This window comes from Megalobrama amblycephala, linkage group LG23 (genome assembly GCF_018812025.1).
Source record: "Megalobrama amblycephala isolate DHTTF-2021 linkage group LG23, ASM1881202v1, whole genome shotgun sequence".
NCBI classification, from domain to species: Eukaryota; Metazoa; Chordata; class Actinopteri; order Cypriniformes; family Xenocyprididae; genus Megalobrama; species Megalobrama amblycephala.
Window position 1 is genome coordinate 8,358,059 of NC_063066.1, and position 27,176 is coordinate 8,385,234.

Consider the following 27,176-nt stretch of genomic DNA (forward strand, 5'->3'; position numbering starts at 1 on the left):
GGCGCATTGGTGGCGCGTTGCTATTTTGAGGCAACCGAAATCGACTGCGCCATTGACCAACTGAAACCTGGTCTAAAGTCAATGGCGCATATCCGTTTCCTCGTTAGAGAAGCGTGCACTTTTTCCGCTTGAAAATTCCACCATGTAAATAGCGAATCCGATATTACGCGAGCGTGCAACTGGCTTTTAAAGGGAATGGTAGATGAGAATCTGATTGGTTTATTGCACGTTACGCCCAAAACACACCCATTACTCATTAAGAGAATAGGGACAACCCTTTTAGACCATTTTTCCCATTGTTAAACTAGCAAAAGTGGATTCGGACACGCCCTAAGTGCACTTGCGCCGTGTGCTTTAGACCATGCGCTTAGATTGTTAAAATAGGGCCCTGACACTGTAGATCTAATCTAAAATGTTCACTAGTAGAGACACTTTTGAGAGTTTTTTAAAATCATTTCTCCTGAAAGAAGGAAGACCAGAAGGAATGACACAAATTATTATTTTGAATTGTGGTTTTAATTTATTCAAACTCTCTAAGCAATCTGAATACTATAGGCCTAATGCATAAAAATGATAACTTCACAAACTGTAATATGCAAACATGTTACATGAAATAAGCAATTTTAGGATGTACAGATCTAAAACACGGTCTGTATTCCGAAGAAAAGTATGGTGGTTGAGACCAGAGCTACTTATCACACAGTTGTCACAAGCTATATTTTAATTCTTTGAGTCAAATTTTCAATTAGAGAAAATGGTTCCATTATAACACATGTGACGACATGCCCCGCTAGGTGTTTAATGAACTGTATCTTTTTTCCTGGGTAATAAAATGAAAATGTGCAACCGCTTTTTTGTAGGCAAGGCAGCACAAAATGTTAACTTTAAAAAATAAACATACCATGAGAAAAATTCTCTGGAGTAAAACGAGTAGATTCAGTTTCTGCTTGTTTGTTGTTTTGCCTTCGCAAGATTTTTCTTAAAGGAGCGGCAGTGCAAGAAACTCCTAAAAGAGTAGGAGAGAGGGATCTGTATGTGTAGCACATTGTGAGATTACTGAGGTCTCATTATTGCTCTGTGCACTCAGCACTGTCAGACCCTGTGTAAGCTGATCTGGGTGGTGGGCAGCGGACAAGCTCAGAGAAACTATGTTAGCAATGTGCTCATTGTAAGGAAAGATTATCTGGCTTATAACTCCTAGAGAAACAGATAGATCAATGCACTGCCAATACAGCAGTAAAGAAGCATTAAATCTCAAAAGAACATTTTCTTTACACAAAATAGATCAATAAATAGAATAAATAACTGTACACTCCACTTCAACATAGTTTCCTTTAAAATGGACAGTTTAAAATGTACGAAGTAATATAAAGACACTACTTTGTACTTCATTAAATAACATAATTTATCTCAAAATGTGGGCACTGGTCCCATTTAAATTTATAAGACCTTTAATAAATCATTTTTTGATTAATAAAAGTATCATGGCTATTTCATTAAAGTGTTCCCTTTTAGTTAATGGCTTTTAAAGGGGTTAAGAAAGTGCCTGCCAAGTGACAAAGTGGTAACTATAGTCCAGCGAGGTAGCATGTGTTAATCTAATTATGGCAGTATTTGTATCTTACAGAGTTTGACACAGGTCAGGTAGATAATTGCATTGAGTCACTGAGAACTTTAATCCAACTTGAGATTTCTTCACTGAGACGTGAGGGTGAAGAGGAACACTCGACGGGACTTTCACCTGCACAAATCTAAGACATAACAGAAGAATAGCATATCAAACTAAACAACTGAATCCAACAAGTAATATTTTGAATACCTTTAGAAATGAAACGTGCTTTATAACACTTGTTTATTTCATTCAAACTACATTTTCTCCCTGAGTGAGTCTAATTGTTCTCTGTTTCTAGGTGTTTTATTGTGTGGGTTGGGCACTGTATTCTATTACTTTGTTAAGTCGTAATACACTATGTTAGGCTGGTATCTTGTATCTCTGGATAGCCGACATTAATTTTACAGAGTAATCTGATGCTAGAGAAAGAGCTTTGGCTGAATGCTGAGCAATGCTATCGCTGTAGTTCAGTATCATTAATTGCAAATTCTCCAGGGCAATATCATGAAGCTAAACCCAAAATACTGGATAATATCTACTACATTTTTTTCTATTCAACCATGAACTTACCTATTTAGCAGTGAGTTCTTTCTTCATGCAGGCTTTAAAGGATGTGAATCTCTCTTCACCTTTATATCCCTGAATTCACAATGATAATATGAAGAGAAAATGGTTTTATGTCATCAACAGAAATATATATATATTTTTAAATTAAATTGAAATATTTGTGCTAGTCAATGAGACAACTAACATACTGAATTTCCAATACATGGCCACTAGATGTCAGCAAAATTGCATCCACAAGAGAGCTTTTACTTTTCTTTTGAAATACAAGGCAACAATATAGTGTACTTTGTATATAAAAAAGATTGGAGTGAGTAAGATTTTTAAAATGTTTTTTAAAAACATTAAAAACATCATCTTATGCTAACCAAGACTACATTTATTTGATCAAAAATACAGTTAAACAGTAATATTGTGAAATATTATTGTTACACTTTAAAATACCTGTTTTCTATTGTAATATATTCTCAAATGTAATTTATTCCTGTCTTGACAGAGCTGAATTTTCAGCAGCCATTACTTTAGTCTTCAGTCACATGATCCTTCAGAAATCATTCTATTTGCAGAAACAATAATAATAAAAAAAAATCAGGATTCTTTACTGTCACTTTTTATTAATTTAAAGAACCCGTGCTAAATAAAAGTATTAATTTCTTCTTCTTTTTTATCTTGCTGAACCCAAACTTTTGAACGTTAGTGTAATAACACTAATAGTAAAACTAATAACAACAGTACAGTGATAATGACTAATTTAAAGGTGCTGTAGAACGTCTTTTCAAAAGATGTAATATAAGTCTAAGGTGTCCCCTGAATGTGTCTGTGAAGTTTCAGCTCAAAATACACCATAGATTTTTTTTAATTAATTTTTTTAACTGCCTATTTTGGGGCATCATTAACTATGCACCGATTCAGGCTGCGCAGCCCCTTTAAATCTGTCGCTCCCTGCCCTCCCACGAGCTCTCGACTATAAGTGCAGTTATACAGTGGATAAAGTTCACACAGCTAATATAACCCTCAAATGGATCTTTACAAGATGTTAGTCATGCATGCTGCATGCATGGATCGGATCATGTGAGTACAGTATTTATTTGGATGTTTACATTTGATTCTGAATGAGTTTGATGGTGCTCCGTGGCTAAAGCTAACATTACACACTGTTGGAGAGATTTATAAAGAATGAAGTTGTGTTTATGCATTATACAGACTGCAAGTGTTTAAAAATGAAAATAGCGACGGCTCTTGTCTCCGTGAATACAGCAATAAACGATGGTAACTTTAACCACATTTAACTGTACATTAGCAACATGCTAACGAAACATTTAGAAAGACAATTTACAAATATCACTAAAAATATCATGTTATCATGGATCATGTCAGTTATTATCGCTCCATCTGCCATTTTTTGCTCTTGTTCTTGCTTGCTTACCTAGTCTGATGATTCAGCTGTGCGCAGATCCAGACGTTAATACTGGCTGCCCTTGTGTAATGCTTGAACATGGGCTGGCATATGCAAATATTGGGGGCGTACATATTAATGGTCCCGACTGTTACGTAACAGTTGGTGTTATGTTGAGGTTCGCCTTTTTTCCGGAGATTTATAAACAAATGAGATTTATATAAGAGGGAGGAAGCAATGGAGTTTGAAACTCAACGTATGTCTTTTCCATGTACTGAACTCTTGTTATTCAACTATGCCGAGGTAAATTCAATTTTTGATTCTAGGGCACCTTTAAATTTTAATTTGAAGCTAAAATTGTGTTAATGTGTTACAGGAATATCTGTCACAAGCCAAAATCTGTTATGGTGATATGACAGCTGATTTGAACATAGTTTAAAAAAAGTTTTTGGAAAAGCTCTCCTAATTACAAATACAAACGTCCATTCGAAACCTCAAACCAGATTTCTGGACCATCTGCTTGCAGCTACTTGAATCTCAGAAACCCGTTTTAAGGCTCACCAGTGGTTCTTAACTACCTATAGGTTTGGAAAATAGGCATTTAAACAACCATGGAGAGAACGGTCAACCTTCCTAGCATATTTACCAAAGAGCCACGATGCAGCCGATCCTTCATTATCCCAATGAACTCCTTGTAGCTTAGCTGGTCATCATGGTCCACATCAAAGATCTTGAAAACAGTGTTCACGAGGTGTCGTGACAGCTTCAGGCCAGTGGCCACATAGACCGCACGGGCAAACTCATCTGTGAGCCGAGAGCCATCATTAGCCATAGACTTGATGGAAAATGGATTAAATGAGAATATTTACCTTGTCCAATTGGGCGATTTGCATAGTTGTACATTTGCATGGCAATGGTAAAATCCTCTAAGTTGTTGAGGAACTGAAAGAAGGACCTAAACTCTTCAAAAGTGATGCCCTATAAGAGAAGATCAGTGTTACATCAGTGACTTACAAAAGAAATCGTCAAACAGAAAGCTTTGGGCAACTGAAAGATAATTAAGAGTCTTTATAATATGATAGTACTCGTGCACTGAGCTAGTATATAAAATGATGAATTTCAAAAGATAGTCTCAGAATAATTCTCTGTATAATAAATGCAGCTCCCTAAACAAGGCAAAACTGCATCACGTCCCACTTTTTCAAAAACGAGGGCAACTTTAGTGTCTCTGGGAACTTGAAGAACGATAACAGATCCCCAAAAAATACATCTCTCCTGCTCCCGCACCCGATCTATACAACTGGAGCTGTCGACACCTTTAGATTGTTTTGTTTAAGGAGAGGTCGGGTAGCTTGTCGACTCTTCTAAAGAAGCTTTAACCTGATACTTGCATACACAAAAACAAAAGGGGATGTGTCCAAAATATCTCACCGCTAGCAGATTACCCAAACAGCGGTCCTTTTGATTTCCACTCATCCATTTCCAGGCACTAGACCCACGTCTTTTTCTGAAGCTGCTCTTGCAACCAACAACAACTGTTTTACAAATGATCTAATGAGTAATATGTGACGCTTTGGTGGTTTTACAAGTTAAGCTGTATCGCAATATCTCTTAACTTAAGAATAAGAACCACTTATATATCAATGGCCATCCACCAACAGCCTCCTCGAGCAACTGAAAAGACTCTAACCTCATAATGTGAGGGTCAGTGTGCAAAAGGGGAAACATCCTAAAGAAAAAAGACACATCACTCAGATTATAAATATCCTCCTCTCTCCACATCATTGGTGGTATTTGTTTTGCTATGCAATGATTTGAATAGACTCATTTATAATACATGAAAAGATAAAGGAGTAGAAACATTAGAATACTGACAAACTGACGTGATGTATTGATGTGAAATATTAAGTTCATTCTAATTCATCTCCTCCAATTTTGTTTCTGTACTTGCCAGCTAACAGGGAACATTCTCAGAACTTTGGTTAACGTTCTACCAAGGTTCAAGGTGAACAAACATTCTTGCAGTGATGTTAATAGAATGTTCGTTCAAAGTTATATGGTCTTTAATAACTTTCTCAAAACATTACCACAAAAACATTATTTCAATCATGAAAACTCTCTGAATAGTTTTTGTATGTTATTGAATATGGCAGCGTTAATGTATTTGGTCTTGGCAGACTAGATCTGCTACACTGCTGCTGCTGCTGCTGTTGATTATTGTTGCTGCTGCTGCAGAGCAAGTACGGGACTTGCTACTGCTAATATATACACCGACACACTGCTGTGAGCAGGTAAGATATGCTGCTGCTGCTGCTTCTGCTGCTGCTGCATGAATAGCAGTGATGGGAATAACGGCTTTATAAATAACGTGCGTTACTAACGCCGTTTTTCTCTGGTGTGTGCTGCGGTTAGTCATACACAAATATAATTTTAAACTGATAATAATGTATGATGCGCTGTGTGTGTGTCTGTCAGAGCATGCGCACAAAGCGCGAGCTCAAACCAGAATACCCTTTTTGATGCTTGATCGAAAAATATGTGAAATGAGTTTTTTTCTAGTCGACTAGTAGTTGTTCATTTAAGCTATTAGTTGACTAATCACATTTATATTAATTTAATTTCTTAAATACTGGAGAGAATAAACCATAATAAGGAGCATTGCCCGCGCCTCCATGTCATGATTTTATTGTCTGCTGTATTTGCTTGTTATATATTACATCCAAGCAATTGGTTGATGAAACATTGATTAAAATTAAGATACAATTTTTACAAAACGAAATTCACTTTAAAGAAAGACTTTCTATAAAACAAAACTTAATGAAGTGTTTAAAATCATGTCTGACCCACTCCATATCTCCCGATATATTTGCGCATCTTATGATGCATCTTACTCACGCTGTTGACTTTTCATAATCGAATAAATGGATTTAAAACATAACATAGGACTATTTAAACATAAATATGAAACTACGTTTTCTTTAATGGCTACCAACACAGTACAGAGAAATTTCATGTCGTGAGCAAGAGCGGATCATGAGTCAGGAGTCGCATTTTTTTTTTTTTTTTTTTTTTTTTTTTTTTTAAGTAACGCAATAGTTACTTTCCCTGGTAATTAGTTACTTTTATAATGATGTAACTCAGTTACTAACTCCATTGCTATTTGTGAGAAGTAACTAGTAACTATAACTAATTACTTTTTTAAAGTAACGTGCCCAACACTGATGAATAGACATACATAAAACCGTAGTAGATCTAGGCAGGTGGAGCTGGGGAAGGTGGAGGGTTTCAGAGTTAAAGGGGTGGTTCAGTGTTTTTTTTCTAGGCTTAATTGTGTTTTGGGGGCGCAGTTTAACATGTCTTAATGCTTCGTTTTTTTGAAAATGCTGTATTTTTCATATATTTTAGCTTTATTCTATACCTCTGTTTCCACTGTCAAATGAACGGCTCGTTTGACTTCCTGCTTCTATTAACCCACTCCCTCCGAAATATGCAATGTGCTCAGATTGGTTGGCAGGTTGGTAGCTGGCCCAGTGTATCATGATTCACTGAAGCGTCCGGAAACGCCATGCCCCTTACCATTCGTAGTTACACGCTAAGCTGGAAATGTAAATAATGGCATCTATATTGCTGTATCAAATTGAGCCGAATCAGACCCAGATGAAGAGAGTAAAGCAGAACCTCTGCAATAGCGGCTTTTAGAGGACGTTTATGAATGGTATTTCATTTAGTATTTGTGTCAAAGTGTTTAGATATGCTGTCACTGCTGTTTGTTAGCTTTCAATATACAGTTTTATCCTGATTAAAGCTTTACTGTAGCCGAATACATGACTGAGTAGTCGCATTTTTGTAAAGGTAGCGAACAACTGAACAACTGTTTGTCTATGAACATAGACGTTTGTCTGTGTTTGTTGCACTAGAACTTAGCTATCTTTTCACGCGTCGCGCCGCTCATGTCCGGTGTACACAACTCTTCCACTTCCATTTTGCTGCGCCACATGGCCTCGCCCACTTTGTTGCGTGTTCCCGGGGGCAGTGTTTATGTTAATAGCAAGGGTTTATGATGTCACCAACCTGGGAAGAAGCTAGTTGTAGTCCAAACTGCCCGTTTTTGTAGGCAATAAACTGCCATAACTTTAAAAGACAATATCTCCGTTTGCATTAAACGTTCAGCGCTGTAACTTTGCAGATACTGTTTATGCTCAACCAGCAACATTACACACTAACTAAAGTTAAAAAAGTGAAATCGCATTGAACCACCCTTTTAAAGGATTAGTTCACTTCTGAATGAAAATTTCCCAAAAATGTACTCACCCCCATGTCATCCAAGATGTTTTATGTCATTCTTTCTTCAGTCGAAAAGAAATTAAGGTTTTTGAGGAAAACATTCCCGGATTCTTCTCCATATAGTGGATTTCAGTGGGGTTCACCAGGTGGAAGGTCCAAATTGCAGTTTCAATGCAGCTTCAAAGGGCTCTACACGATCCCAGCCGAGGAATAAGGATCTTATCTAGAGAAACGATCTGTCATTTTCTAAAAAAAATAAAAATGTATATACATTTTAACCACAAATGCTCGTCTTGCACTGCTCTGTGATGCACCAGGCATTACGTAATCACGTTACAAAGGTTATGCGTGACGTAGGCGGAAGTAGCGATCCAGTGTCTACAAAGCTAACATGCAAAGATTAAGCCAAATCCCCTTTACAAAAAAAAGGTAAAACAATGATATTGGACGATTTTGAAATTGGAGGAGAAAATTAGATGACTTTTACTAGGTACTTTCGTCTACGTCACGCGTGACCTTTCAACGTAATGTGTGGCGGATCACAGAGCTAGTGCGAGACAAGCATTTGTGGTTAAAAAGTATATACATTTCTATAAAAAAAAAAAAAAAAAAAAATGACAGATCGTTTCGCTAGATAAGACCCTTATTCCTTGGCTGGGATCATGTAGAGCCATTTGAAGCTGCATTGAAACTGCAATTTGGACCTCTGAACCCTACTGAAATCCACTATATGGAGAAGAATCCTGGAATGTTTTCCTCAAAAACCTTAATTTCTTTTCGACTGAAGAAAGAAAGACATGAACATCTTGGATGACATGGGGGTGAGTAAATTATCAGGAAATTTTCATTCAGAAGTGAACTAAACCTTTAATCTGATTCTGATAAGGTGCTGCAGGACCAGCTTACAGCAAACAAAGAACCAGACTTTTGAAATGTTGAGCAAGCAATCTCATTGGCTGCAGGATCAGCAGAGACCAATCAGCTTGTGTCATGTGGTAATGATGTGTTTGCTTGCAGACTGCATGTAAAGGAGCTATCAGCCTTTATACATTGTTAATGGAAAGTTTTATTTGGAAGTTTAACATCTTTTTAAATATTACTGACTACTTGAAAGTAAAGTTCCCATAATGTTGATAAAATGATTAAAATTGAAAATCTGGTTTATCTAATGTTCACAAAACCATTTCAAATAGTGGATGTTTTAAACTTTCAGTAATAAAGTTTTCATAACTTAAAGGGAACGTCAGCAAAACGTTCTTAAATCATTTCGTTAGTCAGGATGTTAACAAAACACAATGTGTTTGTATATCTTACCATTTTGTTGGTAAGATAAATTGGCATAAAATCTGAATCTGGTATTGTGGTGCTTGTTTGGAAAGGCTCCTGATTTCTTGAGTGATGATATTGGTGGATGGGTGGTTGTGTGTGTCCAGAGTAAGTATTACCTTTTCATCAGGTATGCTTTGACGCACATTCTCAAGGTAGCCTGTAATGTTCTCCACTGTTGTGTAGCGCAGTAGGATACGAGCAAAGTCTTCCTCACTGATGGTGGTCATTCCCTTGGAATAGCTGAGGAACTCAATCTCAAGGACTTCTGTCTGCAGGTTGTCCATGAATCTGCCGACAGAGCATGACACAGACACAGTGTTAAGAGGAGATGCAATCACTCGCTCAGTAGGACACTAGACTAAGTGACTGGACCATCCCAACATGCTTTAATAAGAATAAAGCATCCTCAGTGATTCATTCAACTTCCTTTTTAAGGGTCATGCATTAATAACATGGCCCCAGGTTCTTTCCCTTTTTTATTTTTTATACATATTACAGAAACTTGAGCCTAAATTAAGCCTATATTCAAGATCATGGTCATCAAATCTGTCTCTCACCTGTAGAAGTCATCAAAGTTAAGTTCACTTTTGCCCTTTCTTCCAAAGAAATGCACCAGCAGAGTTGTGTCGGTGACATTTTCTGGTTCGTGCTGTGAAAGCAAATTATGAAAACACATTATTCAGCTGTAAAAACTGAACAAGAGAGCAAAATTGGTCACAGAATAAGTGTACACCAAAATAGCTTGATGAGGATGTGCAGCCATAAACCAAAATAAACAACACAGATACAGACACAAACACAAATAAAAGTAAAATGTAAATGACTGATTAAAAGCAACTGATTCATTTAGATCAGATCTGAAAAAAGCATCTCTATCATACGTCTTAAAATCACACATGAACAATTGTCCTTTGACTTGGTGGCCTTCTGTGACTGTCAACTGAAGGGATAATGAATATTCTGTAGTCATTTCTTCAACTCATGTTGTTACTCTAGCTCTCCTTAGCACATCTATAAAATGTTTATGGTACTTTTTGCATCTTTTTTGAAGTTTAAACGCTCCTGTCCCCTCATGCACTGTAACCAAAGAAAGAAAGTCACACAGGTTTAGAACAACATGAGGATGGATAAATGATAAAAGAATTCTCATTTTGGTTAAAATATTCCTTTGAAAGTTAATATGCACATGTACTCATATGTTAAAGGCACAGTATGTAAGTTTCACCACTAGAGGTCACTTATTCAAGACAATAACAAATGCATAGCTTGATGATGCCACGAATGGAATCATGGGAGCAGTGTTAATTTCGTTGACGAATAATTTTCGTCATCATTTTCGTCAACGACATTTTTTCACAGACGAAAACGAGACGATGACTAAACAAAAATGCGTTTTGAATGACTAAAACTATGACTAAAATCTACTCTAATTTTCGTCAACAAATAAAAACAAGACGAAAATGAAAGAGAGGGACGATTTGGGAAGATATCCAGTCAGGACTGCTGTGTGGAAGATTTGAAGTGTAATGTGCTGATCTAACCGCGGGAAAAAGCGGCGCTGTTGCGCGTTCTACAGGCTCGTGCAGCAGCAGCACTTCAGACTGCTTCACAATTAATGAATAGCGCACATTTATGCCAAGCGATTGCTTATAAGCTAATGTTGATGAATTATGGGAATGTTTACTACACGATGTTTATATGGTAGAATGTTTTAGGTGGTTGTAAATTGCATATTTATCACCCTCATGAGAAGTCTGCTACTACAATAGGCTACAGTGCAGACTGCAGACATTTCAGAATAAAAGTCACGGTGTATTTCAGGATGGTTTATAATTATTATTTTTTCTTGGTCATTATTGTTATTTTGTTTACACAAACTGTATTTAATTTAATTTCTATTTAATTCATAGTAAACTACTGTATCTTCTGTCATAGGAAGGAAAGACTAAGAACATTATTGGGCACATTATTCAATATATTTTACAAGTATAAGGGTTATTATAGTTAACTAAACCTAAAACCAAAGAAATCTTCATTACTTGAAATAAACATTAACTGAAATAAAAATAAATATATAAAAACGTAAACTTATTATTTTATTTCATCTAGTTTCTAAGCTTTAGCTTAACCTGAGGTATTAACATAACAAACAGAAATGAAAACTTATAGACATTTAAAAGCAAAACTAAAAGACATAAACACACAAAAAATACTAAAACTTTTAACTAAAATTACAATGAAAGCAGAAAAATTAAAAATCAAATCTAATAAAAAATTTAAACGAAAACTATAATAGTACCTCAATGAAAAGTGTCAATCCCTGAAAAGTACTGAATTTGGCTCTTTTGTGTCTTTTTGCACTTGAACGGTCAAAAACCATCTACTTTGGGGAGCAAAGTACAGTTGGGTGAACATAAACAGCTTGGGGAATATCAGATGTGCCTATATCAGTGTATAGGATCTGTGTATTGTTAGAGAAATGCTTAATGCATTACAATTTAACTAAATTAGATTTTACTCGACTAAATCTACTGTAGATTTAGTCGACTAAAATCTTATGATATTTAGTCGACTAAAACTAGACTAAAACTAAAACAATTTCCGATGACTAAAATATGACTAAAACTAAATGGCATTTTAGTCAAAAGACTATGACTAAAACTAAATCAAAATTTGCTGTCAAAATTAACACTGCATGGGAGTTGGTGTCATGTTCATGGGTGAGCTAATGGGACATCTTATGTTGCTGTTTTTATTATGCTTAAACCTATATGCCACAGTCGGCTGCTGTCGCTCCTTTCATTTTGTTGTTTATGCATATTTTACAATTAAAGTTACGTAAAGTTACGTTTAACGTCAGCCTCCTTCTTCCCTGAACTTGGTTACAGTTATGTTTGATCACTTAAATTCACATTATTTTATTTCATTCTAATGAAACAGCTGAATTACTGCTCATACAGGTCACTTTATTGGACTAACTAAAATTGTGTGGTAACGCAGCACCGTTTTACTTGGTCAAAACAGTCATACTAAAAATACATTTGAGTGTATTGAAAGTTATATTATAACATTACTCTGTGCGTTCGCTCGGTGGCTGGTATAAGAGACTTGTTGCACACTGCAGTAAACTAGATTGATATTAGAATATCATATTAATAAAAGCTGGTAGACTTGTGATGCTAGAGTAAATGGCATGCAATTCAAAATGCTGTATTACTGTTACTATGAATAAAGCTCTGTTAGCCACTTGACAAAATAGTGTTGTCTGATTTACTTTTTGGGTTCAAATATGTAACTCGCAGTAAATCAAGAAAACAAGAGATTCAAACAATAAGGAATAACAACCATGTTGAGCTATATAAAAATGATTAGTTTTCTGTTGATAAAGGTATCTAAACAGTTCACCTGTCTAATAAAACATAATATATTAAAGCGGATATGACGTCATTGACAGGTGATGCAATGACATGGACCATTACACTGGTTAAAATAGCTGATTTCTCTGGATTTAAACATTGTTGGAAACATTTGGGATAATGTAAGTACACAACTCAACAAAATATATAACATTGTTCTAGTGGTTTTTAGATATTTTAATCCAAAAATCTTACAAATTGTGCCTTTAATATGTTTGACAGAGCAAAGATACATCATGAAGCAGCCGACATCATCCCATGCTACGCAAACAACAGGTTGCTCGTGCAGAAATCTGTATACCAGATATACCTCAATGTTCCTTTGCAGCCATGTATCTTTTCAAAAACAAGAGGCATACTGTATCTGATGGTATTTTTTCACAAAGATGCCTTAAAATGTCAACTGAAAGTATTTTGGAAACTTGTATGTTCATAATATACTAGACGTACATCTTAACATCCAAGATCTTAACATCCAAAACCAATGTCAAATCCATTTACTAAGCACCAACATCAAATAATAATAATAATGTTATTGAGATGCATGAATAAGGCCAAACATGATATATTGTTGTATCGCTCAGTTACAATTGTATAAATCTTAAGGATTTGAAATAGATATATTAATATCTAACTGTAACAACATGAAGTGTAGTGATATTAATGAATGAAAATGACAATACCACCAAAAACAAAAACAAAAAAACAATGGGCAGAACCTCACATGGGATGATGGACAGGGAATGGTCAAGGGAATTATGGGATTCGAATGAAAAAGCATGTGAGCTCTAGGATACTTGTACCTCCATCAGATCTGAAAAGAGAACTATTCTCGCACCATGCCTTAGAACATCCCAGAAACTTCTGGGTTCAGACTGAGGCTGCTCTTTTTTAAGTACCTGCATAGCAGAGGTGAAAATATTAAAGGCTTAACAATATTCACCAAAAATGATTCAAACAATGCAGTGAAAGGCTAATGCACATACAAAACCATCTGAAGTAATGCAACGCAATGTTAAGGAAATGTTAAGCAGCAAAAAATGTTTTAATAATTATTCATAATTGAGTAACAATAATAAGTGATAAAAACTGAGCAGCAAATCAGCATATTAGAATAATTTCTGTGACACAGAAGAGTAATGACTGCTGAAATTAAACTTTGCCATGACAGGAATAATTAAAATATATTAAAATAGAAAATTTTTTCACAATTTTCTTTTGTTTTTACTGTATTTTTAATCAAATAAAATAGCCATGGTGAGCATAAGAGACTTCTTAAAATCATAATTATTCCAACGGGACATTAGTGCTTCAGTAATTTTATAGTGCATTCTGTTTGATTCGTTGAATGAAACTAGTTATGTCCTTGCAGTGGATTTTTTTTTCCAAATCATTACTATTGTTTGTTATGCGCAGAAAAACTTTGATGGCGAGCTGAAAAAGCTCCTCATCTCTCTTGTTTGGTGCTGAGACTGTTTCATTCCTCAGCTGTAACTTATAGTGACACAAAACTCTTCATGGTCAAGCCATCGCAAGAAGTAACCCAAACCCAAATACCACTGTTCAAGCAACTGTAAAAATAAAACATGGGGGTCCAGGTAGAGCTGCCATTCTTCAGGTGAGGGCCTTTTAACGTGATTCTGTGAGACCATTCTTTGGCAAAAAGCTCCTGACAGTAGACAAGCAACATAAATCATCTGTCGTAGACTCTGGATGATTTTTCTGCTCCCCTAGACAATAGAGCTGCATTTCAGACTGCGTCTGACTGAGCCCCATTAGAGCTGCATTGTCCCTCTTCTCTGGAGGTGAGCCATGCGTGAGGGTCACTCTGTTACGCCCTATCCAAACATTTCAGTATGTAAAATAATATTGCTCCCTGATTGTCTGAAAGAAGCCACTGAATGTGGATGTAACCCTTCTGGTTTATTGAGCACTAATTAGGGTGTAGCTGCATAAACATTAGTGGTTATGATGGACATGCACGGTTGCTGTTGACCATGACTGTACACGTTCAATCAAGCACCAACCACACTAACCGCCATGCTAAGAACACACGTCAAAATCTTTAGTATACAGTATACATACACTGCTGTTGACAGATCCTTGATAGCCGTACAGTTCCACACTCTCACACAGCCAAGATTATGATAGCATGCAAAACAGGATAAAATCAAATCAAATCACCATTCAGCATTTGTCATATTTCACTAAGGATTGTGAAAGACAATAAACTCTCAAAGTGTTTTTCAAAACACAATCTGTAATAATCAGCATTTCCCCAGCATGAGAGACAAAAGACTCATTGTAGTTTTGCACTCTGCAGAAAAATATATTTTTTACCATGTAAATTTGTTCAAAGGAACATTATGCATTGCATCATGCACTACATCATCTCTCAAATTTAAATGCGACTGAAAACATGCAACAATAAATCTCAAAGTAAATCAAATCAATGACTATTCGTGGATTTCAAACATATGTTTCGAACATATGTGTTAAAAAATTACAGGAATAGTTCATCCGAAACGTCTTCCATAGAACACAAAAGGAGAAATTTATAACAAATTAGATACATAGAGCATATAATTTATAGCAGTTTATTTACATATTACTTATTATTGATTATAAATGATTAAATAATTAATTAAAGCAAATGCAATAAAAGTGAATTTTGGTCTCTTCCCCATACAAATCAATCAGAAATCTTGATATTTAATGCTTTTATGGAGCACCATTAACTTTACTGTATGGAAGAGAGCAGAGTGAACATTCTTCAAAACTTCTCCTTTGGTGTTACACAGATAAGAAAGAACTATGTGCACTGTAATCCCTAACGCTCAAAATAATTAATTGGTTTGAGTAGGGCAAACTCAGATTAAACAAATTAGTTCAAAGTTAGTTAGTTAATCAAATTATTAAGTATTTAGAACTCTCTTTTTCTTTTGAGTTCACAAAAGTGATACATTTTAAAGGGATAGTTCACCCAAAAATGAAAATTTGATGTTTATCTGCTTACCCCCAGCGCATCCAAGATATAGGTGACTTTGTTTCTTCAGTAGAACACAAATGACGTTTTTTTCAACGGTTGGAGTTAAAAATCATCATTTGTGTTCTACTGAAGAAACAAAGACACCTACATCTTGGATGCTCTGGGGGTAAGCAAATAAACATCAAATTTTCATTTTTGGGTGAACTATCCCTTTAAGTAATCTCAATTGTTTCATTGTTTTGAGTTTTATGAACTTGTTTCTTTTCATTTAGACAAACTTAAATTTACCTGAAACTGGGCTGGGATTTCTATTTCCCAGCAATGATTTGCTATGATACTCGAAATGGAGACTGCTAAAATGAAGTGTTATATAATGTTTTTGTGTTATATATGTAATGATATATATGTATGTTCTATATTGCCGTACTCTTTCAGTAATTGCTATGCTATGCTAATGTTATCAAAGCATTGTTACCATTTGCTGAATTAGCTATAGAAAGCTAAATTTCCACTACTAAAAACATTTAAGTTGAGATTACATGATCATTTTTTGTTAAATGTATGAATTAACTTACTCAAATATGTCACATTAAGAGCAATTAAAATGTATGAGTACAACATTGATATCTGCAGTTACTGTAACTGATTACCTCAAATTTTTTGAGTTTTGCCCACTTATTCTGGTTTACAGTTTTGTACAGTATGAGGGTGAGAAAAAGAGTTTTTATTTTTTGGGTGAACTATTTCCTTAAATCACTTTCAGATATAATGCACATGGATTCAAGATATGGCAGGTGGCAACAGAATATGCTCATGCGACTAAAGGCTGAAAAATGCTTTTGATAAAAAGACAGATGATTTTCTTACCAGTTGAGATGAACCGTCAGGATCTCGCTCTTTTTTCTTTTCATTTTTCTTACGGAATATCTCCTCTAGCTAAATGAAAAAAGCAGAACTTTATCTTTACGCATGCTGACATTCAGATTAATAATAAACAACGACAAAAACAACCATACCACCATGAATTCTCTCTTATCCACCATTTCATTGCCATCTGCATCAAACATGTTGAAAGCTATTTTAAAACCTGCATGTGGCTCTGGAAGACGAAAGAAAGACATATAAGGGACATCAATACATCCTCATGCATCTATACTTTTTGCGACGTTTGTGCTAAACAAGCGTGGAGAATTGCCTAAAGACAAACTTACTTGTCAAAATGCAAAGCAGAAACAGATACTCTGTGTAAGCGATGACACCTGAAAAACAGCACATAAACATTTCCTTTTAAGAGTTCAAATAAAGACATCCCAGAACCTGCCTTCAAAATATATTTTACTATCAAATGTCATTTTAAACTAGAGGTCCTTTCTTCTTTTACATTGATAAGATCTAAGAGGATCCTGTTCTTTACTCTTGTTTGGTGTTCTCTTTGCACAAACAGAGACGTTAAAACGTAAAGTAACCAGGCTGGACACAAACCCAAACAAAATTAGACCAGGCCACTGGCTCCTGAGTTCCCCTCTGTTTATTTTCCTAGGTGTAAAACATTCTCAAGTGATCTGTAACTGATTGCAGATGCCTGATGTGGGTTTGTTTTCCTTTTTGAGGTCTGTTAGTCCTTTGTTGTGTGAGAGGAGAAGAAAGGAAGAGCAACTGTCAGGTCTCTGTCTAGGAGAGACTTAAGGAGAATTGTTCCTACCACTGAAAGCATTCCCAAGCTTTTGTTTAAAGGAGATGATAGTAACTTGGACACAGATAGTTCAGAAGGGCTTCTTTGAGTGCTGTGGGAAAAGGACTTTGGAATGTTTAAGGAAAAGGATGAAGAAAGGTGTGTGTAAAACAAAATAGAGAAGATACATTTCCACAGGCCACCCTGATCCCTGATGTATCTGTTGATTGATTCAACGCCGTTTTATATTTGTAACTAAAGCTGGGAATTTAATGTGTTCATTTAATATAATTAATCCTATAAAAATAAGGCAGCGGCTTGCACTAAGTGTACATAGCAATTAGATGCTGTTTACACTAAGTGAAAATAGCATATTTTCTTAGCGATAGATGCTATTTACACTAAGTGCAATTAGATGTAGATGCTATTTACATTAAGTGAAAATCGCAATATATTCTATTTACACTAAGTGACAATAGCAGCATTTTCATGGCGATATGCTATTTACACTAGATTCTATTTACACCATCTAAAAATATCAGTTCTTTGCTATTAGAGTAAATGGTAATTAGATGCTATCTATACTTTATATTGGCAGATACTATTTGCACCTCAGAATTTTTTACATTTTAATATTATTAAACACTTGTTCACAGTTTTTTTCCACTTTTAGAACATTATTTTCATTTTTATTGAAAATAAATGCAAGCTCATTAAAAGCCAGGTCTGCGAGCCTTACTCGCCAACAAGGGACGCTATTTGCACTTAGTGTAAATATTAATACAGATACAGATAACAAATATTAATGAATATTTATTCAATAATTTGTTTATAATGAGCATCAAATCAGCATATTGGAATGATTTCTGAAGGATCATGTCACACTAAAGACTGGAGTAATGATGCTGGACATACAGCTTTGCCGTCACAGAAATATTACATTTTACATATTTTACAAAATACATATTTAAATATATATTAATATTACATTATCTATTCAAATAAATGAATCCTTGGTGACTGACCATAAGATAAAAAACAACAAAATCCCAACCTTTTTTTAAATGGTAGTACATATATATATATATGGGGCTGTGAATTAACCAAGGCTACATTTATTTAATTAAAAATACAGTGGTAATTTAATATAATTAATTACATAAAATAAAATAATATATTAATGATATATTTTTATTTTATTTAGTTCTGTATTATAAAATTATTTAAAAATTAAATGAAATTATATTACAAATTATTTTTATAGATTAATGATATTTTTTTCTTATTTATATTTTATAAAAATATATTTTTGAACTTAATATGATTTACAAATGCATTTAATCATGACCCTAGACTCGTAAGTCAATGCCATCGAGCAATTAAAGCCAGAATAAAATTGTTTGTAATGTCTACTCAGCGACTTTACTCATCTGCTACAACAATGTCTTTGTGTGATTCATATCATGCAATTAATTTACATATATTTTTCAGTTGGTTGCTCTATGTATAACTACACCATTTAAAACTTAATTAAGACATCCACAGCTGCCTGTGCATTTAGTCTTTTAGGATCCCAGACAGGTTTCGTTAGAGCCACACACCTTCAGTCTTGCAGAAAGAAATCCAGCCCAAGAGCTCAAACAGTTGTCAGAACACAAAGAATTCCACAGAAACAATTGCTATAGAGTGTCAGTGATGGAGATGTAATCCAACGCCATTCTTAGAATTCATACTGTCCAGAGTAATACGGGGCTGCCACTAGGACAAGTCTCAACATTGCAAAGTTCAAACAGCTCTTTTCATTTTCTGAAGTAAGGCTTTGTTCACAGATCAAGCCTATCTTCTTTTTTTTTTTTAACCTAAGTGCAGCTTTAACATTTAACAGCCGGATTAAAAGCCCAAACCCAGGCACTGGCACTCAAGAAAATAAGGAGATATCATGCACTATGTGGAGTGTTTTAGTGTTGTAAGTGTAAGAAAGAACACTACAAGGAAAGTACTGTTAGTATCTTGGAAAGCCCTACACATTAAAAGCTGATATTGTTCTCATAAATTAAATGAATATTCTCCTTTTTCTAAACCCTTAGGCCCTGTTTCCACCTGGTATTATGACGCATTTTGGTTGATCGGATCAAAGTGGACGATGCTAAATACAGGTGTAAACAGGGTCTAAAACATTTTGAGCTTCTCCACTTTTGACCACTTCCAGAGGTAGTGGAAAACGCATTCGACCAGATTGCTTTCATAGTGGAAACGCTCATGTGGTCAAATGTGTTCGAACAGCCACAAAAGAACACCTACTCTCCACCTACTGACACAATAAACATGATGGGAAGCGCGCTAGCCAGACGGGATTTAAACTTTGTCGGCTTTTGGTTTGAAGACGAAAAATGTACCAAGCACAATGTTCTCTCTCCATTCCTGATTTCTAACACACACTCACTGCATTCGGCCGGTCTTGCAGCTGATGCTCTCTGTATGTTTGTCTCCATGCGTGTTCATATGTAAATTGCACAAGCTTAATTTGTCCATTACATCAAAAGATCTGGAAAAACCCATACATTTACCCTCCCATAGACCCTCCCCTCAAAGAAATCAGGACAGAAGTGGTTGAAAGTGGACAAAAGAGACGGATTAAAACACCAGGTGTTAAGGGGGTATGTGGCTCCCTCGTCTACTTGTGATCCAATTAACCAAAACGCATCTTAATACCAGGTATAAGCAGGGCCTTAGTGACTGGGACAATAAGTTTAAATGACAAAAATGTATAATGGTTCAAAAGTCTTCAGTGTCACAAGTTGCGTCCCAAATGACGCACTATACACTATGCACTTATACACTATGTACTTATCCATGTAGTGCGTGAAATGTATAAGGTTATTTTGTCATTTAACATCGGAGTCTGACAGCCCCTTCCCCTCCACTACGTAAGTTGAGTGCATGAAGTGTCCAACATTCCACACTTCGTTTTTCCGTTAATTTAGTGCATCATCCGGGTATTTAAAGTGTACTTTTTCTTTTTGGAATTTTCAGTGTGAACAAACTACTCGCACTATTTATATTTAAAAACATCATAGAATAGTGCATAAGTACTCGAATTGGGACGCACCTACAGTCTTCAGTGTCACATGATCCTTCAGAATTCATTCTAATATGCTGATTTGCTGCTAAAGAAACATTTCTTATTATTATCAATGTACTGTGTGGAAACTGTAGGATTCTTTATGAATAGAACTTTCGGTAACACTTTACTTGAAGGGGTGTGCATAAGACTGACATGACACCTTCATAATCTTGACATGACACGTGTCATGAATATGAAGGAGGTTTTATGCATGTTTATGACAACTGTCATTAAATGTCATTCGATCAATTATGTCACTTTTAATGCAAAGATGACATTGTTTGAGATGTCTTTGTTACGACAACTTGACATAAACCAACACATCATAACCTGTCAGTGTCTTTGTCATGACAACGTGACATTAGCAAAACATCATAACCTGTCATAAACATGACATAGCAGATTAATTATCAAACTTAAAAAACTACTTAGCTTTATGGGTTAACATTACATTACATTATTTTGGTAACACTTCAGTATAGGGAACACATATATAAATGATTAACTACCCTCAATAAACTCTTAATTTACTGCTTATTATAGTTAATTGTTAGGTTTAGGTATTGGGTAGGATTAAGAATGTAGAATAAGATCATGCAGAATAAGGCATTAATATGTGCTTTATAAGTACTAATAAAAAGCCAATATTTTAGCCATATGAATGCTAATAGTAATAAGCAACTAGTTAAAAGACCCTAAAATAAAGTGTTAGCATTATTTTATAACAGTGTCATCTTTTTTACGAAATTTGTAATTGTCTATTATCTGACCTTCTGTTGGAGGAAACTTAAAAAAACAAAAAACAAACAAAAAAAAAAACATGAAATGAAAAATAGTCATGACGCTGTTATAAAATTATTTGTCAGAGTATTGTCACTTAATGACATTTTAATGACAAGTTCAATTTGTACCACTGTACTTGAGCTCAAGATACATATTTATGACACTATTATAATGGCCTCATGTCAAAACCAATCACATGACAGTTTAATGAAATGTTAACCCATAAAGCTAAATGATGTCAAGTTGTCATGACAAAGACACTGACAGGTTATGATGTATTGGTTTATGTCAAGTTGTCATAACTCGGACATCTCAAACAATGTCATCTTTGCATTAAAAATGACATAATTGAGCGAATGACACTTAATGACAGTTGTCATAAACATTCATAAAACCTCCTTCATATTCATGACACGTGTCATGTCATGATTATGAAGGTGTCATGTTAGTCTTATGCACACCCCTTCAAGTAAAGTGTTACCGAACTTTCAAAAGAACAGCATTTTTTTGAAATAGAAATCTATTCTAACATTGTCACTTTTGCTCAATTTAATGCATCCTTGATTAATAAAGAATTTTTTTAACACTGTGGGCAATGTCATTTTTAGAATTCTTGCAATAGCATAAATTATTGATAATATGTCAAGTACGATAAGCAAATACTTTTTCTTAAAGCATGTCTAGAAAGTAAGACCTCAGGGCAATACGAAGCTAGGTAATTTATGGATTAGTGTGACTGTGTGAGCATGGCACACCCCTCGGCTGAGCGCATTATTGTTGTCTATTCAAAACAACATACCACACGTTATGCATTGGGTGTTTTTTGTCACCTTCCTATCTGTGATTATCCCAGAGCAAAGTCACAGTAATGCCAGACTGATTGAGAGATAAGAGACCATTTACAGCCTGTGCACTCTCCTTCCGCATGAGGCCAAGTTTCAGGATCCCGCTTGTTTCATAACACCATGTATGTGGGTGGTCTAAGCATCTGCACACTCTAAAAACTGTATACTAATTGTACCTACATCACAATACCTGTTAATTAGAGATGGTTCGGCTTCATGCAGATCATTCATCATTTGCCCATCATTGTATATTTGCTCAGTATTTAGAATGCTAGGCACACAAGTGGCACTTTGAAAGCAAATCCTCTCAAAATCAAGTTGCCTGGAGGGATTTACTTAAGTGAGCAATGATCAAATGACAAAGGCAACAACACTGCATTATAAAATACAGATCGATATACATAACATGATTATTAGGTCTCACCTCTTTCACGCAGGTTTCTGAACAGACAGGATGATCCTTTCCAAACTGGTGGCGTATCTGACAGAATCTTGTCTAGATCCTTTTGAAAAAGAGCGCATATACTCAGGATCATTCACATTTTCTAAACTCAGAAGTAGATAAATATCCATTGAACAAAAGAAAAAATATCAAACCTGTTTTGTGAGGGATCTCCAAAATCTCTTTTCTAGAAAAAAAAAAAAAAGATATATAAGAATAAGTGGTATTGTCAAATCTATTTCTAAATGAAAGCTGACCAAAAATGTTGCCAAAATAAAAATAAAAAAAATGGGTCAAAATAAGTAGCACTCTACTTTGTGTACCGAAATTCTGTATTAATGACAAAATTGCACTTAGGTTATTCAAAAAATATTATTCAAAAATTCAAACACTGACAAAATACAGAAAATCTGTTGCTGTGTTTTTGTAGAGTATGACATTCAGGATGAAAAGATACTGTTACAAATGAAGCAGACACTTGTTTTGACTGGGTGAATCTGTTTCCCCTTTCTCAGCAGCTTGACTATACCTATTCCTGACTATAATTTTTCTTTATTAAATAAAAGAGAGAACATTTTATACTCCATTTTTGTTTTTAAAACAATTTAATGCATATAGAAATTAAAATAAAAAAGCAAATATTTATAGCTATAAATAAAAAAGTCCAATTCACTTTAGAAGAGTGTTGGTATAAAATCCAAACAACTTTAAGGTTTAAATATGAACTGTAGCTTCTGTTTATATAATGCACTCAAAGTGTGCTTTACAGCCACTGCATAAAACCATAAATACCACTATTCGTTCCGTCATGCATATGCCATTAAAGATGGTGATGCAATGTTTGCCTGCCATATTAGAGTTCACATTTTATTCCCGTCTGCACATTCCAGGAAGTCCAAGTTTCAGATAGCAGCAAACATGACTGGTTGAAACTCAACCCCCATACAAGTATAGCTGGGTCGTGAAAATACAGATATAGAGAATATCAACTCTACCATCTGGAGCGATCTCAGTGCCGTTTCCCGTGTATGTGAGATGAAAACTTAACGTCTTCAGTTTAGCAGAGATCCACTACCTGACACATACGTTTAAAAGTTGTCTGTCTAGCTGGTTTCAGATTTTGGTTACAGAAATAGGTCATAAATCTGATGCTGGCAGAGAGAGATGACTATCTTCATGCAGGTGTTACGGCTACATATGTTGATTTAATGCCTGCAGGGTTACTTGCTTTTAAAGTCCCCCTGTAGTCGACAGTTTTATCCCTTAAAACTCATCTTTGATCACCGCAATGAAACATTTAAACGTTTTTTCCTGTGAAAAAAATTATTCATGCCTTAAAATATGCATATGCTAATTAGCCCCGCCTCCACTCACTCAAGCGAACTCAGAGATCCACTCGGTCAACTTACTGAGGTAAACAATGCACAATGGTATCGCTTTTTACAACGTCAGACACATAACGCTAATTAATATAATTAGCGTTTTGCTTGACTATTTTATCAAACACCTAATAATGTGTTGCTAATGTTACACAAACCAAAGTCAGACAGCTGTCTTCTAAAAATCAGTCTCCTTACAAAATCTATGAACACCTTATAAATAGTTAATCATAACATCGTAATATACATCATGCACCCACTATATTGCTAAAGCTATCAATTTTTCATATCATCAGAAAAATATACCAGGATAACCTTCTCTTGAGACTCCCCTGCTTCAGATCGGCCATAGTTAATGATATGCCAAAGCCCGCCGGCGCGTTGACTTGATTGGTTACAAGGTATTTTCTGACGTCAGAAACACCAGTGATTTTTGGTGTTGACTTATGAATTTGCACATGGTTTGTCTTAAAGCATATTAAAAACACCACATAGACATATAAACAACATTTAAAACTTGATTTTCACCACAAAGGGACTTTAAGATAAAAAGATTATAACTCACTAAGGCAAAGATCTGTATTAAAAGAGAAAAAATTCTGTCATTATTTACTCACGTTCAAGTCAAACTGTAAGAAAAAATACACAAAAGTAGAAATAAACAGTGAAATTTTGAAGAATATGCTGTTCATATTTCCTTTTGAGTCTTCCTTTTGATTTTTTAATGAATCAGTTGATCTGGTTCACAAAAACACATCTGTAAATGATTAGCCATCACTAATTTTCTTTTATGATGCTTTTGCATTCTTTTGAATCTTGAATGCTACATTGAAGATAAAATTTCTCCTTTGTGCTCCACAGAAAATTAAACTCAAAATGTTTTAGAACAACATGATGGTGAGCAAATGATGAGAGTTTTAATTAATCCTTTTAACTAAGTTTAAGTCAACAGGAGAAAACTTATTTATCTCAATCACTATGTAAGGCTGGTGTTTGGTTGGGCTCTTTGTATTCATGCGTCATGTGATTCCCACATGTGTTTTTTGTTTTCATTTGTGTTATGTTATCTTTGGTTCATTGGTTTCATTACATTCAGGTGTTGCTCATTTGTCCATTAGTAGTCTGTGTATTTATAGCCCTGATTTTGCCATGTGTCTTGGTCTAACTTTGTCATCTTTTGATGCTGTAGTCCACTGCTTTGAGTTTCATGTCCATGCCATGCTTTATCTAGTCAAGTTTATATTTAAGTTTTATATTTGTTTATACACTATTATGGAATAAACTGCATTTGGGCTCAGCTCAGCTCAGCTTCAGTGAAACCCTTACACAGTTGCTTGCCATTTGTCAGACACTAGAAATCTGAGAGCTTCATGTGGTAATCTACAGTTACATAATCATATGTCGAGTTCTTATATTCTGCTAAAGAAGATTAACTGTTTGTGTAACGCACTCTTTGGTTCGCTCATAGTGACAGACTCAATGAAGTCGAGGGGTGTCATGTAAAGTTGTCCATCATACTCCATTGAACTGAAGAGCCTGAACCTGTGCTCATGGGCTGACATCGACACCTCTTCATCTTCAGCAGATGCACTGGCCTATAATCAAAAAAATACACATAAATACAAGATAAGACAAGAGTGACATTGAAGAAAGTGCTAGTCATTTTTTTCCTTTCCTCACTGTTTTTAATATCGCTACCGTTCCTATGCAAAAACATGCACACAAACATCCACAAGCAGATATATCGAGGGCTAAACTCACTAGGACAGTGTTTTTCTCACTCTACAGTGGCCGGCGGCCAGGCCCACTGGGCACTGTGTAAACACCCTGGGAATGCGTGCCCTGCTAACTATTACCCCCATCAAACGTCCACCCGGCTGCCAAGCTGCCGTGTCCAGTTACCTTAACCCTGGATTCCTGTATCTCAATCCACAAGTCAAGGTTATGTCCAACCCAAGCAGATAAGGGTACAAAAACAAAAGGGAACATTGCACAGAGATTCGCACAAGACTGATTCAATCCTGTATGGTTTAATGATCAATCTGATAACAATCTGATAGTCATACCAAGAGTATGTTTACCTTTTTTTGCTTGGTTAAACATATAAAATAGACAAAAGATAATACATTAATTTAACTATTCATTATTAATCTCATATTTTTATAGCTCCTTTTAAGGGGGAAAATTGTGTATGTGTGTGCAAAAATGTCCTACACAAATTATATGTATATTACAAAGATCTTGGACTTTGAACTTATTTGTTGTGTGGATTCCTTCTTTTGTTTTTTATGTAATGTGTACAAGTCATACATTTGTGTGGATGACACATGTAGCTGAATATTTAGTTTTTCTCTCATAGTATTGATTGTTTTCTGTCTAAAAGTGACTTTAATAGTAGTAAAAATATAATGACTTCAAGCACAACATTAGTCTGAGAAATATATTGTGGTTTAGGAACCACTGATGTACATCACTGTCCAACAAATCTGGCTGAAATGCCATCTAAGATTTTGACAGGAGAAAAGCTTGTTGACTGAATTTGCATGCCTAGTAAAATTAGCCAATGTTAAGCATGCAAAACACAAGTCAATACTAAACATGCAAAACCCATCCATACAAATGTCCAATATATACAGCAGTGTCTATAATATCTGTTTCAATATTTCTGTTATAGGTAGTTTCATAGAATCACAGTGCATCATCGCCTGACTGATGAATTGAGACAATGAATTCAGCACCTCTCTGGTGGAGAGCGACTGTTTTGAAGGCACATGAAGTACAACGATTTTAAGAGTTTAGGAATAATAAAAGCCAGGATGCTAAAGTAATATACCATGTAAAACCACAAACGTAAACACTGTAAAATGTACTAAAATGTAGATATAGCCTACCTGGTCTTTTGCAGCCACTGCTGGGAGAGGAGAAATCAATGCGCGCAGACTCGCTGCGTGTCCCCGATCCGGACTCGAATTGTGCTGGTAGTAAACAACAGCGAATCCACCGAGAGTTATACACAGCCCCGTCCCTACATGTCTCAGAACTGTTCTTTCCCTCAACGACTGTCTGCTGTTAAAGTAAAGGTTTAAACCGTTTGTTAAGCTGGAGAACTTGTTTCGAAGAGCCAGAAACCGACGTACAGCGGCCATCATGACTGTGTCACCGCGGGGAGACTGAGCTCACTCATCGCGAGATGCGACCTCGCTACAACACATCGTGCATTAACACATTAGCAGCTGTGCTTTTGCAGTCGTTTGTCCCTTTCCTTTCAGGTCATCGTTAAAAGTTATAGTTAAAGCCCTCAGACCTCAAATGTTATATTTTAAAATAACGTTTTGAGAAGA

At 35.4% G+C, this 27,176-nt stretch overlaps 1 protein-coding gene across 4 annotated transcripts; it reads right to left on the reverse strand.

The window, feature by feature from the left end:
• Positions 1–497: 497 nt before the first annotated feature.
• Positions 498–27,061, reverse strand: micu3b (mitochondrial calcium uptake family, member 3b). Of its 4 annotated transcripts, XM_048176363.1 has the most exons (15): positions 26,727–27,061; positions 25,286–25,430; positions 22,612–22,643; positions 22,439–22,517; positions 16,802–16,849; positions 16,607–16,689; positions 16,458–16,526; positions 14,687–14,728; positions 13,405–13,500; positions 9,743–9,834; positions 9,302–9,473; positions 4,442–4,550; positions 4,219–4,376; positions 2,183–2,251; positions 498–1,751 (listed from the first exon to the last, which is right to left on the reverse strand). In XM_048176363.1, the coding sequence occupies exons 1-14, from the start codon at positions 26,982–26,984 to the stop codon at positions 2,183–2,185; spliced, it is 1,452 nt and encodes a 483-aa protein (XP_048032320.1). In that variant the 5' UTR covers positions 26,985–27,061; the 3' UTR covers positions 498–1,751. The 4 variants fall into 4 exon arrangements, with proteins under 4 accessions (XP_048032320.1, XP_048032321.1, XP_048032322.1 ...); XM_048176364.1 differs by lacking the exon at positions 14,687–14,728; XM_048176365.1 differs by lacking the exon at positions 13,405–13,500 and having other exon boundaries at positions 26,727–27,060.
• Between the last annotated feature and the right edge of the window lie 115 nt (positions 27,062–27,176).

Coding starts and splice junctions, on each gene's coding strand:
- micu3b (XM_048176363.1), bottom strand. CDS start 26,984: ATGATGGCCGCTGTACGTCGGTTTCTGGCTCTTCGAAACAAGTTCTCC. Junction 16,850..22,438: donor CAGAAACCTGCGTGAAAGAG/GTGAGACCTAAT, acceptor GCTGTTTTTCAG/GTGTCATCGCTTACACAGAG. Junction 9,835..13,404: donor TCTTTTCAGATCTGATGGAG/GTACAAGTATCC, acceptor TTGCTTTCACAG/CACGAACCAGAAAATGTCAC.